This window comes from Vigna radiata, chromosome 8, assembly GCF_000741045.1.
Source record: "Vigna radiata var. radiata cultivar VC1973A chromosome 8, Vradiata_ver6, whole genome shotgun sequence".
In the NCBI taxonomy this organism is placed as follows: domain Eukaryota; kingdom Viridiplantae; phylum Streptophyta; class Magnoliopsida; order Fabales; family Fabaceae; genus Vigna; species Vigna radiata.
The window spans coordinates 18,255,502-18,270,645 of NC_028358.1; the positions used below are offsets into that span (position 1 = coordinate 18,255,502).

At 43.4% G+C, this 15,144-nt stretch overlaps 2 protein-coding genes across 2 annotated transcripts; both read left to right on the forward strand.

Annotated features, from left to right (window-relative positions):
* Positions 1–7,160: 7,160 nt before the first annotated feature.
* Positions 7,161–7,889, forward strand: LOC106770326. The gene has a single exon (XM_014656140.1). It carries the CDS (start codon positions 7,161–7,163, stop codon positions 7,887–7,889), a length of 729 nt encoding a protein of 242 aa, XP_014511626.1.
* A 759-nt stretch (positions 7,890–8,648) lies between these two features.
* Positions 8,649–9,634, forward strand: LOC106770327. The gene is made up of 2 exons (XM_014656141.1): positions 8,649–9,119; positions 9,218–9,634. Exons 1-2 carry the CDS (start codon positions 8,649–8,651, stop codon positions 9,632–9,634), a joined length of 888 nt encoding a protein of 295 aa, XP_014511627.1.
* The last annotated feature ends 5,510 nt before the right edge of the window (positions 9,635–15,144 follow it).

Sequence of the window (15,144 nt, forward strand, 5' to 3'; positions counted from 1 at the left end):
GAATGAGTTAAACGATAAAGGCATTAAGCACAGATGAGAACCCAACAATTAACAATCAAAACATATGGAAACCATATAAATAATCAAGAGTTTCAATAAAAGAGAGTATAAAAAGATTACATTGTTTCCCCCAACAACAATAGGGTTTAGTTCACCATTTTCATGGTGAATCTAGATGAAAAATGGATGAAGAATGGAAGAACAAACCCTAGAAATGATGAAAAGGAGCCTAAGCATCCAAGAGATCCTCTCTAGAGAGTGAAATTAGGTCTGGCCGCCCCCTTTTGTCAAAAGAATGCATCTAAACTCGCAATAGGGCTATATATAGGTGAGGAGCGCAACAAAAAACATGCCCAAGCCCAGTAGACCACTACCCGGCGGTATAAGTGTGGCGCCCGACGGTTTTCCACAAATCGCACTATCGCCCGGCGGTAGGGGTTTACCGCCCGACGGTTTCCCTCAAAACTGCCCAGCGCCAACGGCAGGTACCTACTCCTCGCCTTGGACCGCCCGACGGGGTAAGTTGCCGCCGGGCGGTGCGTCGACTCTTCAAATCTTCAATTTTCTTCTCTTTTCTTGAGTCTACGACCTTTATCTTCAACTCCATTCTTCACTTTCTCAAAATAGCTACAAAACAATGCAAAACAAGCATAATATCGCTAAAGGGTGTAATTTGAAAATAACTGTTTTTCAACCTTCATCATCCGCCAGAGTACGTCTCCTATTATTCTCCTCCTCAGCCATCTCCTCTATACTTTGGTCAAATTCTTGTGGTGAGGGTTGTAACAGTCTCTCAGGAGAAGGAAACAATTCTCTAGATGTTCGAATCCTCCTTCTCCTTCGAGTTTCAATTAGGCCTTCAAGAAGAGATTCTGAAGTTTACTTGCTCCTAGTTCGAATTGTATCCTGCATACACAAAGAAAACAAAACCCTAGAAAGCATTTGTTAGAACAAAATAAAGAAAAACAAGTAAAAGTTAATCAATAATCACACTACTAGAATAGTTGAACCACGAGTCCCCGACAACGGTGCCAAAAACTTGTTAAGACTCCAGTAAGTGCACCAAATCGTATCAAGTAATATAAACGGTAAGACCGAGTATCGTTTCCCTAGAGACTCATTGGCCTAGACATTCGTGTGATTTGTTGATTATTTAAGACTTGAATAACGAAAATTGGTGTTTATAATGCAAAAACGAAAACTAAATATGCATGCAAAGGTTGACCAATTGAACAAAGAAAATATGCAAGTGAATAATATGGATGAATTATGTTGTTGGGGTTTCCGACTTATCCTAATCCACTCTCATGTATTTACGAATTTGACTCCTTCATTAATGTTAATGTTACTTTCTAATTTACCCTAAACCTGAAGTCTCGGTGAAGAGAATCTACTCTTAATTACTAGTTTATAATGTCTTGTCTCCCTAGCAATTGATCATACATTACATTCGTACAAAAGCTTAAGGCAATCAGTCCTCTTATCCCTATGTCTAGGTAATATTGCTCCCGAGAGAATTCCCCCATGTCTAGATTTCCTAGTATGTGTCCATAACAGTAAAATCAAAGATCACGCTATTGAATGAATTAAACAAAGCATGCATAGGGAATAGAGGATAAACTCTAACAATTAATGAAGTAAAGCATATAGATTGACAAAACAATTCATTACATGAGAGTTTCAAATGATTACATCGTTTTCCCAACAAAAATGGAGGTTTAGTTCACCATAGACATGATGAAACTAGATGAAATTAATGAAAAGAATGAAAATATAAACCCTAAAATTTGTAGATCGGAGCTTCCGCATGCAAAATTCGCTTCCAAGGGGTGAAGAATATGTTTCTACGTCTCCTTCTGCCAAAAGATAACCTCTCTCGGTCGTGCAAATATATTTATAGTTCATTAAAATCAGCAGAAAATATCCTAAGCCCAAGAGGTTGGCGCTCAACGCTGGATTACCGCTTAGCGGTAGGTGCAACACTCAAGATTAATGCTTAGTGTTGACGCCCAAGCGTTTGACAGTGGATTCACTGAAGAGGCTGGCACTCAGCGACAAAGTAGCGCTCAACGGTGGGCGCGATACTCAAATTTTGCCCTAAGCGTTGGCGCTTGAGCGTTTGACAGAGATCTCCACAGCGAAGCTGGCGCTCAGCGGTGATCTTACGCTCAACGGTGGCTGTGATTCTTACTTTGTGCACTTTTCCATCTTTTCTTGAGTCCGGTTCCTTGCTACTTCACTTTCCTTCATCCAATTCATGTTAATACCTGTCATAACAAGGAAAACTAAGCATAAAATCAAGAAAACCACCTTCGATTCTCTTATTCTCTAACTTAAGCAAAATGCATGATTTCAAGCTAATTTCTAAGTCATAAAAATATGTTTAATAACAAATTTAAGTATAAAAATAACGGTTTTTGAACCGTTATCAACCCCCTCTCGATTTGAGGCTACATCCAAGTTGTGAAGAATTTCAGTTCGAAGAGTAAAAAATCTTTGTTAGAAATAATTTGAAAAGTCTTCACAATATGATTTCTATCTTATAAAAACAATTAAAATTTCTAAAACTAAGAGAAAAAAATATAAAGAGTGAGTCACATAATTTCAAAACCATACAATATATATGAAATTTTTTTAATAATTATTTATAAAACTATTCATTAGTTCAATTAATATTTTATCTTTTATTATTAATTTATTTACTTATTCATCCCACTAGTTAAGAATTCACCTATCTATGACATGAGACATAAATTTTTACAATTTTTTTCTCAAGACAATGGTTTGACCACACGTTACAAAATATTTTGCACAACGTTAATCCATTGTTGTACACTAGTATTATAAAAAATCACAATGCAATGTGTATTTGTAATTTTGTGATTATTAGCATGATTTTAACTCAATATATAGATAAGAAGAAAATAACCTCAACTCAATTTTTCAGAATTAAATTCCTTCTATAACTCAATTTTATTGTCATTTGTTTTAACGTTGCCTCCATGGCTTGAACACAATTTATAAAGAGAATTGAAAAGCCACGAATCTGGCGTCTTTGTCTCTACTATCCAAAGTTTTTAACCACAAAATGTTGGGTGATTTACTGTGTAATTAAATCCTCGCACCTTGTCTGAGTGTTGGTTGTATAGGGATCGGTGCTAGATAAACACTGATACATATCCAGAATTGTGTTTGTGCGTTAGTGTGTGGTGGGTCAAGGAAACAGAGTTAGCCGACAGCAAGAATCGTCGTGAGAAAAAAAGGTGACTTGTGGGTACGACTCGCTGCAGCTGCCGCTATGCTCTGTTGCTCCCCTCGTGCGGCCATCTTCGCTTTAACTGCCTCACGTCAAAATCACCATCACACTCACTCTTTTTCCCAACCATTTTCGTCCTTTCCTTACGGCTCCACCACTCCACCTCTATCTAGATTCCAAACAATTTTGCGTCCTTCTTTGCTAATGCAATGGGTCATTCTATTTATGTTTTCATACTTCTCATCAGCATACTTCACGTGTAATTTCCAGTGTACTGTGTATGCCTATTACAACAGATGGTAGGGGCTCAGACCTTCAGCCAAAATCTGTAACTGATAGTACTGAGAGCACAGTATATATATATATATATATATATAATTCAAACCATTACAAAACTTAATTACAGATTATAAAGCTAAATTCACTAAAAAAAATATTAAATTTATCGACAAATGTTTTTCTATTAGAAATATTGTGTTATTAACGAATTATTTTAGTTAATTTATAAATAGAAATATCTCTAAATAATTAATTTATAAAGTATATGCGTCAAAGTCGTTGATAAGGTTTTAGTAAATTTGTTTAAAAATTGAGAAAGTCTATTTTTTCTTTTCTTAGCGAAAAAATTGTGTCTTACTTTTCTCATTGTGCTTCTCACCAAGCTTAGTTTGTCATTACATTTTTAGCGAAAAAATTGTCTTACTTTTCTCATTGTGCTTCTCACCAAGCTTAGTTTGTCTTACTGGCTATCGACGTTTTCTGTCCATCTCGTCGTCGTTTGCCATTAGTGATAAGTCTCTCGTTTTTTTATTTAGAAAATTGGCTCTATCACGACTCACTCATAGTGGATTGTGTTTTAAAGGCCATTGTTCTCATGCGTTGAAGCTCTAAAGAAGCATAATTGAGAAACCTCAATCATTAGATGTGGCCATTTTTATCTTCTCTTTCGAGCCATAGTTTTGTGATGTCTTTTTGTTTTCGTTTGGTTGGATTTTGATTTTGGTGTTTCAAATATTCCATCCATGGTTTGAATTGTACTTAGGAAATAAACTTGGTGTTTGTGAGAAAATTTGATTGCTTACATTGCTAACAGTACATGACTTTGAAACTCTTTATTGCCATATCCTTAAGTTAACTTGTAAGCTCTGATTTGGGGATTTGGGGAATGTGTTTTATTTATTTTGAAAATGATACTATTAGTGTAAAAATGTTATTTAACGTCACCTCATAGATGTCGGTTAAGGGTAAGAGTGACGTATATTGATGACCGGTGGCATTTTCGTAAATAAGTTGGCCATAGACGTCAGTTATCATGTTCTTCGACGTCGTTAGTGTTGTAGACGTCGGGGCCAACCCATCTAACGTCTATATGTCTGACAGTTAGGTGAAGAGTCATTTCTTTCAGACATATAAACGTCGGTTCTGAGTGGGCACCGACGTCTATATGGCGGAAATTAATAGTTTTTCACCTACCTGTCAGACCATAGATGTCGAGGAACCTGCTACCTGACACCTATATGTTTGTCGGGTAAGTGAATAGTCACTCTTTTCCACGTCTTAACCGTTGGATCCCGCCGAAACAGACGTTTATAATCTGACCAGGTATGTGAAAAGTCATTCGTTTCCACCAACTGGACGTCTCATCCCTCCAAGTCGACGTCTATATATAACACAAATATTAATTTTTAAATCGAATGGACGTAACATTAGTGAGGCGACCGACGTATATGGAATTATAGACGTCGGGTTTGTGACCACCGGACGTCTTATTTCTTGTTAAATAACTGTGCGAACCAGCAGTTTCACCGTCTTTGCCTTTTCTCTCCGTTGCACTGCATTTCCAGGTGCGTTTGATCTCCTTTTTATGTTTCATCTTTCATTTGAACCGATTAAAATGAGTTTTCGTAGTGTTTTGGTTGGTTTTCTTTTGTCTTTGGGTAGCGTAGTGCACCTTCTCCCTTTGCTAGTTTTTTCATAAGAAAAACTTGCGTTTTTTGGATCTCTCATGGCATTTCAACCCAAAGACGAACTTAGGTTGTTGCTTATGACCATTTCGACCACCAACGAAAAAGAATACGACACCGTATTCTCATCATATTTTTTCAGTGGCAGTCGGAATGGACCTAGGCAACAACCCAAGTTTGTCCTAGGGTTGAAATGCCATGAGAAGTCCAAAAGACACAAATATTTCGTACGAAGAAACTAGCAAAGGAAGGAGGTGCTACTACGCTACCCAAAGACATGAGAAAACTGCACCAAAATACAAAGAAAATTCATTTTAAGACGTCGGTTAATGTACTGACCGACGTCTATAGTTCCCACAGACGTCAGTTAATGGAATGTTTGACGACTTTATAGACGTTGAACGTGTCACTGACCGATGTCTATGGCCACCTTAGACGTCAGTCCGATCAGGGTCTGATGTCTTTATAAATGTCGCGCTTTGCACTAAACCGACGTCTATATGGACGTCAAACCTACAGAATTTCGATGTCCCATTAACATCACCCGTATAGATGTCAGTTCTTGAAGTGACGTTAAAAGCCCAAAATAACTGACGTCTAAAGCCCTTTCTGCACTAGTGGCTTGTCAAATTTGGTAGACTAGATAGATAATGTTTCATAGTCAATATTAAATTAAAGAATGATAAGAATTATTAGGAGATGGCAGAGGATTTGTACGGTTATTAAGGCTAAGGGGGATATATCCCAAATTAAGGCTTCAAAGTGTAATGCATTTTGATCAACAGTTGAAGCTTGAATGCCATTGGCATCGTGTACATACTTACAATTTCTTTTGTAGTGCTTATTTTAGAAAACTTTAGATTAAACTATGTGAAGACTTGTTTCTTCTTATAGACAATACTAGCCTACTTACTTTTTCCCTTAATCTACTCATTTTTATGGTTTAATGAGATGATTTTCATGAAAAGGAAAAGTGAAATAAATATACTTTTCTTGTTAATGTATTACATGAGTTGTGATGTAGTGGTGAATTATGTTATGGAGATGGTTCATATTGTTTTATGTGAGCGGTGGTATCCCTTATTTTCTTTCTTCCAAAGCTATTTATAATGAATTTCCTCCCTCCAATAGACTAACTGTACCGGACGTCCAGAGACAGCATCCGGGACGGACGACACCTTAAACCCAAAAAGTTGAAAGAATCAACTCAAGACGCATCAATTTTTCACCAGAATCACCCATTAAGACGGACGACGCGGACGATCGACAGAGGTTGCAGGTTAAGGTATGGTAAACACGCAAGATTAAGGTAAGACCAAATCAACTGTGGTGGGGCTATGATTGGGCCGTAATTAAGGTTTCACTAATCATCGGCCCACGAAGAAAACTATAAATATAAGTCAAAGGTAAAAGGTAGGCAGACACATTTAAAGCACATTTATTTCACTCTCTTTCTATCTTTACCCTTGATATTAAAAGACCGAACACTGACTTGAGCGTCGGAGTGCCTTTAGCAGGTACCCGGCCGAATATAACAGGAGTCGTGTTAACTTAGATCAACGGACAACCGAACATGAAGAGTGCAGGACCGAGCGACTAATAGCAGAGGACGACGTAGGAAGACCCGAAGACACCCACAACAGGAACATTTTGGTGCCCACCGTGGGGATGGAGGATTATAACCAATGGTGACCACGAGAAATACGAGCACCGACGAGGCGAGCAGAGTGATTCGAGCTTTGGAGATAAGGATGGAAGAAATGCAAAGGCGGCACGAGGAAATGCAGAAAAGGCACGAGGAGGAAATGACAGCGGTGCGAGCCGAATGCCTGGCTCAGCTAAGAGGGGAAAAGGGGAAGGAGACCGGTGAAGGCAGTAAGGAGGCTCATAGTAGTGCTCGGGGGTAGGACGATCGGCGTCAGGAAGAGGAGAGGAGGAATATGGAGGAAGAGAAGAAAGAAGAAAGTTTGGTGTTAATAAAGCCGGAGATACCTTCAGTCCCGGTACCCTTCGCGCAGGCGGTAATGGACGTGCGCATTTCGGACCAGTTCGTTCCCCCGCAGTTTAAAATGTATGACAACACCATTGATCCTGAGGCGCACATCAAGTCATTCACTAACACTATGGCATTCCGTACGGGATGCGATGCCATATGGTGTTGGGCGTTCTCATTGTCCCTTGAAGGCGAAGCCTTGGAGTGGTTCAATTCTCTCCCCAACGGCTCGGTGGAGAACTTTAAAAGCTTGAGTGGCATGTTTAATGAGCAGTTTGCCGCATGCCGAGCGCAGGACGTCACCCTGGTCGACTTGATGAATCTGAAGCAGGGAAAGGAGGAACCACTCAAAACCTTTATGGACCGGTTCACGAAGACAGTTCGACGGGTCAGAGGTTTGAGCCTGGAAATGACCCTACAGTATGTGATGCCGGCCCTCAGGCCGGGACCATTCAAAGAAAGCGTTTGTCGTACCCCACCTAAGACCCTAGAGGAACTACACCAGAGGGCGGCGGATGAGGCCCGAGTGGAGGAGATGAAGCAGAATTACCGGAGAGAGGTTCAAGAGGCGAAGGACAGGGGCGAGGGGAAGCAGCAGGGACAATCCCACCGTCCGGGTACTGCGAAGGGACGAGAGGGACCCAGAGGCCCCCGCTTTCCCAGTATACCCCCCTAAACGCTCCCCGAGCTCGGATATTGCACGAGGCTTTGAGCACGCAAGTAATGCGAACCCCACAAAAACGCCCTACACCGCCTAGAGCTGACAACAGTAAGCATTGTCTATATCACCAGAATATGGTCCACGACACCGAAGACTGCATGACACTTAAGGACTGGATAGAAGAACTCATCCAAGCCGGGCATCTTAAACAGTACATCCGGACATATCGGCATGAAACGTCTCCTGCCAGACACCCCTGAACTTGGGAAAGGAGCCGAAGGAACTTGCCGCAGCATAGGAGGCGCTAACGAACGTACCACCCGCCGGAATGAGCGCCCGCATTATCAACAAGGGCAGGCCGGAAGAACCGGAAGTCCCGAAAGGAGAAATAGGGATAGAAGCAGAAGTCGGAGTAGGAGTTGGGCCGGTGGGAGTGGGAGGCCGCTGAGAGCAGTGATCAACACTATCTTTGGAGGATTCGCCGGCGGTGGGGCTTCATCGTCAGGACGAAATAGAAGTATTTGCCATCTGCGGTCTATACATGCCGTAGAAGTCCCTAGGAGGACGATGCCCCCCATCACCTTCTCTGACGAGGATTTTCATGCACCTGACCCAGAACAAGACGACCCGATGGTCATTACGGTCGAGATTGCCCGTTACGGGGTGAGTAAGGTGTTAGTGGATCAAGGAAGCTCGGTTAATATACTCTACTGGAAGACATTTAGGCAAATGGATATCTCGGATTACCTCATAGTACCTTACGATGAATAGTTGATGGGGTTTGCTGGGGAACGGGTCGACACCAAGGGATATCTAGACTTGTGGACGCTTCTGGGGGTCGGCCGAGAAGGCGAGGATAAGAGAATAAGATACTTACTAGTAGACGCCAACACGTCCTATAATGTCTTGTTAGGATGCCTGTGCCTGAACTCCTTTGGCGCCATTGTTTCCACCCCCCACTTGGCGATGAAGTATCCTACCAGCCGAGGTACAATTTGCACCATCCGTGCTGATCAAAAAGTGGCGCGGGAGTGTTATGCCGCAGGCCTTAAGATGTATCCTCGGGAAATGAGGAGGAGGACGAGTGGTACGGACGTCGCAATGGCCGACCTAGATCCCCGGACCAATACGGAAGATCGCCTTGAGCCGCTGGGGGAGACCCAACCTATGATAGTAGGGAAAGATCCCACTCAGGTAACCACCATTGCTCGGGGACTGGAGGAAGAAGTAGAAAAGCGACTGAGGGTGACTCTATAGCGCAATCGGGATCTGTTTGCCTGGACAGCTGCCGACATGCTAGGGATACACCCTTCTATCATGTCGCATCGCTTGTCCTTGTTTAGAGAAGCCCGACCCGTACCCCAAAAGAAGAGGAGGATGGCGAAGAGAAAAGGAGGGCCGTCCAGGAGGAGGTAAGGAAGTTACAGGTGGCAGGGTTCGTCCGAGAGATCACGTATACCACTTGGTTAGCATATGTGGTCATGGTTAAGAAAGCTAGCGGCCAATGGCGAATGTGCACGGATTATACCGACCTAAATAAAGCCTGCCTAAAGGACTCTTATCCTTTGCCTAGCATTGACGTCCTCGTGGATGGGGCGTCTGGTCATCAAATTCTAAGCTTCTTGGACGCATACTCGGGGTATAATCAGATACCCATGCATGGACCGGATAGGGAGAAGACGGCCTTTATGGCCGATCAAGCCAACTTCTGTTATGAAGTCATGCCCTTCGGTTTGAAGAACGTCGGCGCCACTTACTAGCGGTTGATGAACCAAGTATTGGCCGAACAAATAGGCCGATGCATGGATGTCTATGTCAACGACATGGTCGTACGGTCTGCACAGGGGAATCAGCACTTGCAAGACTTAGAGGAAGTCTTCAGACAGATACGGAGGTATGGGATGAGGCTCAACCCGGCCAAGTGTACATTTGGTGTGGCGGCCGGTAAATTTTTAGGATTCATGTTGACATCCCGAGGAATTGAGGCTAACCCGGACAAGTGTGGAGCAGTATTAGAAATGCAGAGCCCGGGCACTGTGAAAGATATCCAAAGGCTTGTCGGCCGCCTGACGGCCCTCTCTCGCTTTATACCAAAGCTAGCCGTTCGCGAGGCCATCTCGAAAACGGAGTCCAGAATGACGCGACCGGGCAGCGACTCTAACAAGGCCAGATAGGCCGGTCCCCGATGGAAATCGATGAACCGACTCACATTGTAGTCCGGGCTGAATACACCACCAAGAAGCGGGATAGCCGGCTCTTTGCCTTCGCGGCGGCATTTCTTGGAGGATTATTGGTGGCCGACGATTTCCTTTTCGCGATTTCCTCTTCCTGTGCGCGGACGTCGTGGCCGGCGCTGACTCCGAACCCACCTCGATTGCAGGATTATTGGTGGCCGCGGTCGACGGATCAGCCAGAGGGGCAACATGAAGTTGGACAGCGGCAGAGGTACCGTCTTGGTTCCGAGGGAGGCAACCGTCACCCGGGCAGATGGAGGAGGACGCATAGGAGGAGGGACGACCTACTCTTGGCTGGAGCTTGCAGCCCGCGCCGAGGCTTTCTTGGCGGCCCGGAAGTTGGATTTGCGGGGTCCAGGAGTCGCCATACAATCTGAAAGAAAATAGAAAATTCAACTAAGTTACGACTCCACTAAAAATGAAAAATGGAATGAATCACATACCGAGCGCTCTCTGAGCGCAATCCTCGAAAGGAATGCAATCGACCAGGCAACGGGTAGGGACGCGGCGTGAGAGGGTGTCGATAATGTCTACTACGCAGAAATCCTCCATTTCCAACTCTTGCTTAGCAATGGCTTTCATCTTGCGAGGATTCTCCGTCCAGTACAAGGGAAACAAAGGGGAGCCTTCCGCGTCAAAGAAATCCGAACGGCCAGCTTCGGTAATAACGACCTTAAAAAATTGGTCTTTGAAGTTCTTGAACGACTCGGCGTAAGGTTTGAATAACGTGCGAGCCCCCACCAAGGACAAAGAAACCTAACCTCCCTTTGGGGGTGGATGAACATCGAAGTAATGCAAGAAAGATCGAACAGTGGGGGAGACACCTGCCACCATGCACTCCACGCCGAAGGCTTGAACGGCCGCCCAGGCGTTCGGATGCAGCTGCATAGGCGCCACGTTCAGCTCCCGCAGCAGGTCGGCTTGAAAGTTGGTAAAGGCAACACGGATATGCAACTGGGCAAAAAGATTTGCATACATGAAGAAACAATCTTCAGAACCGGCTCCCTTCCCATCGCAGACCCGTTCGTTCTCTCGGCTCACCGCCGCCCTTATCAACCGAGCATCCGCCGTATCCCTAACCAAGTATGACCGGTCCACCCAATCTTGGAGACCGATGTGCGAAATACTGGACGCTTGGGTATTCGCGTCGAAGCCGGCCCAATCATAACCGTCGATTCGAGGTAGGATCCCAACCGGAACCAGGGCGACCGGATCCACAGTCACACCCCCTTACAATAAAAAGAGGGGGGCTCCATAGAAGATCCGCCTACTCGTAGCCGGCGGGCAGACCCCTGGGCAATAGTCACAACCTCCTCCAGCACCGGCGGGTTAGACGGACCCTCAGCTTCCCCGGACGGCCCCTCGAAGGACGAATCACTATCAGATCCGGATGACGCTGTTGACGACGACCCACTGCTGCTGTCACCGCCACCCACGCCCTCACCGTCTCCGCCGCGGCCTGACGACTCCAGAGATGACTCAACACACACAACCACCATTTTATTACCTGTGCAAATGAAAGAATAGGGGTTGAAGGTAAGGAGAAAGGTAGTCGTAGCATCTCCCCCACCCCTATTTATAGAATTTTTTTTTTGAAAAACCGCAACAAATCCTCACCGTTCACCACTACCACGATGAATGATCCAGATCAAAAGGAAGTTACAACTCCCACCCCACCTTCATGCCACGTGTCTTTTCCCGCCTAAAACCTCCTCTGTCCAATGCGACAGTTTAAGATGAGGTCCCCCGCACGACACACCATCAACGTCAAAAACCCTACGGCGAACCATCGCCTCGGGCTTGGGGGGCTTGTGTACCCTGGGTAACCATCCGGACCGCAACCAAGCATGTAAAGGTCCAACATGACAAACAATCAGGATCCATAAAGGGTCGTCATCTCAGCAGTAGTGGCAGAACCGTAGACCCCGGGTAAGCGGACGGTAACCGAGAAGACCTCATCGGCGTACCTTCGAGCTGCCGCACACGATACGACGCTGCGAGGAAATTAGCAGCGGCTTGTCGTGTCTGCTCGCCATAGCGCGCGGGCCGATAATCATCACCGGGCGCAACCTCCCTTTGTAAGAAAAACCTTGAAGAATTCACACGGACACTGGGTACCGGGAGATAGTTACGACCGTCGTCAAATCTTTTCTTGTTTTTACCTCCAAAAGTCCTACAGCAACAAAGTCGCTGAGGGCTTACGGGGCTTATGTACCGGACGTCCAGAGACAGCATCCGGGACGGACGACACCTTAAACCCAAACAGTTGAAAGAATCAGCTCAAGACGCATCAATTTTTCACCAGAATCACCCATTAAGACGGACGGTGCGGACGATCGGCAGAGGTTGCAGGTTAAGGTATGGTAAACATGCAAGATTAAGGTAAGACCAAATCAACTGTGGTGGGGCTATGATTGGGCCGTAATTAAGGTTTCACTAATCATCGGCCCACGAAGAAAACTATAAATATAAGTCAAAGGTAAGAGGTAGGCAGACACATTTAATGCACATTTATTTCACTCTCTTTCTATCTCTACCCTTGATATTAAAAGACCGAACACTAACTTGAGCGTTGGAGTGCCTTTAGCAGGTACCCGGTCGGATTTAACAAGAGACGTCTTAACTTAGATCAACGGACAACCGAACACGAAGAGTGCAGGACCGGGCGACTAATAGCAGAGGACGGCGTAGGAAGACTCGAAGACACCCACAGCAGGAACACTAACCAACCTAGTTAGCTCCTCTCGTACTTTTAAAACTAGAAAACCTACGTTAATTAACTAATCTAAAGTAAACATGATAAAGTTAGCCTTCATTAAGTGAAACTCCACTCCACTTAGGTCTTCAATGATCCATTGAGTTTCCAACATGTGCAAACAATTATTGTCTTTGATCTCCAATAGCCAAAATAACAATTGAAGTTTTAGATTCAAAAATCAACCCTTTGGTCAACCATACCACTTTGATTAGATTTTATGCACTTGTTTGCCTTTTTACTATGTTTCCCTTTAATTTTTCTTTCTTTGTCCATGTGCATGTGCATTTAGTTGTCCTTAAAGGTCTCGAATAGTTGGTACCTTAGCATGAGTTAATTTCTAAAAGTCAAATTTACGTGAGTTTAAGGGCAAGACATAATCTACCACATTGATTTCCTATTTCATAAACTCTTACTAGAATTTCCTTTTCTTTATTTTCAACTTTTCATCATTTTTTGTTTTTCTTCTTCACCATACTTTTTTGTTTAGTTACTACATTTTCAGAAATTTTGAACTAATTCATAAGATCTTTCATCCATACATCTTAATGTATAAAATCTGCACAAAATATTTTGACCCAAGCGTTCTCATGTTGTTGTTTATAATGTTGATATTTCTCACATTCTTACATCCAATTGTGGCTTGCTTTTTGGTAACTCGTTAACGCTCTCAATGACTTCTTAGCTTGTCACATCCTTAATTTATATTTAGCCCAATTAAATAAGTTTTAATTTGAGAAAGTAGATAAGTCTGGAGAAGCAAATAACTGTTTAAGTTTCTAGGTATGACTGGTTCCTTCATATGTTCGAAGCTTGCCCTACATCTGCATGTTCATTCACAACAATACAAGTATCACTTCACCATTAATTTACTGAAAATTTTCGTCCTTTGGCTTATGACGAACAAGGACAAGTTTCCATCGATCGCGGTTGGATAAGAGACGTTTGAAGGAAACTTGTCTTGGGAGTTGAAGACTTTGTCCGGACGACTCAACAATATAAATATTAAACTCTTACTGGAGGGATTAGATCTCCATGGAATGTACTAGAATTTTGAAAGATGAGGTGGTTAAAGTTCACCTATACCAATAAGGATTCATGACAAATACAAGATTTGGACATTACATGGTGAAGAAATTCCCTATGTCCATTCAACTACACGTGAAAATTGCCTTCGTAGTTCAAACACTTTTGTGCATACCTTTGAGATGGGTTAATTTATGTATGTGAAAGGGATTATGAATAATTCTCTTAGTCGACTGTTGATTCACTGGCAAGTGTACCAGATCGTGCAAGTAATATAATCGGTAATGCCCAATATCGTTCTTCCCACGAGAATCGAAAGGATCGTTCATGTGAATTAAAATCCTAAGACTTGTAGAGAAATAATTAATTGTTGTGGATGCAAAGACAGAAAATAAACATGCAATGTGTTTGATTCAATTGACGAAAAAGACTATGGATGAATGGAGTTGTTGGGGGTTTACAATTTCTTCTTATTCACTCCCTCTTATCTACTCCTCTTGTTTAATGTGCTCGATTATCTAATTGTTATGCAAACTTTCTTGGCCTACCCTTAACNCGATCCCTCGGTGAAAAGAGCCTATTACTAATTACCGGCTTGCTATCCCTAGCCTCCCCTAGCAATTAATAATGCATTAAGAACAAAAGCAAAAACAATTGATCGTCATACCCCCTATCCCTAGGTTGGTATTGTTTAATCAAGGAATTTCTCACCAATTCATGACAGTACTGTACGTTCCCGTATCAATAGAGACAAACAATAGTTATCGAATGAGTTAAACGATAAAAGCATTAAGCGCAGAAGAATGGAAGAGCAAACCCTAGATAGGATGAAAAGGAGCCTAAGCATCCAAGAGATCTTCTCCAAGGAGTGAAAATTAGGTCTGGCCGCCCTCTTCTGTCAAAAGAATGAGAATGAAATCGTAACAGGGCTATTCATAGCTGAGGAGCGTCACAGAAAACAGGCCCAGGCTCAGCGGACAACCGCCCGGCGGCACACTTATGCCACTCGGCGGTTTGCCTCTAATCGCAAATCTGCCCAGCGCCCACGCCAAGTACCTTCTCCTCGCCTTGGACCGCCCAACGGTGAATTTTGCCGCCAGGCGGTTTCTTGACTCTTCTTTTCTTCAATTTTCTTCCTCTATCTTGAGTCTATGATCTTCATCTTCAACCCCAATCTTCACTTTCATCAAAATCACTACAAAACAATGCAAAACAAGCATAATATCGCTAAAAACAACTTTTGACTCTCGACTGA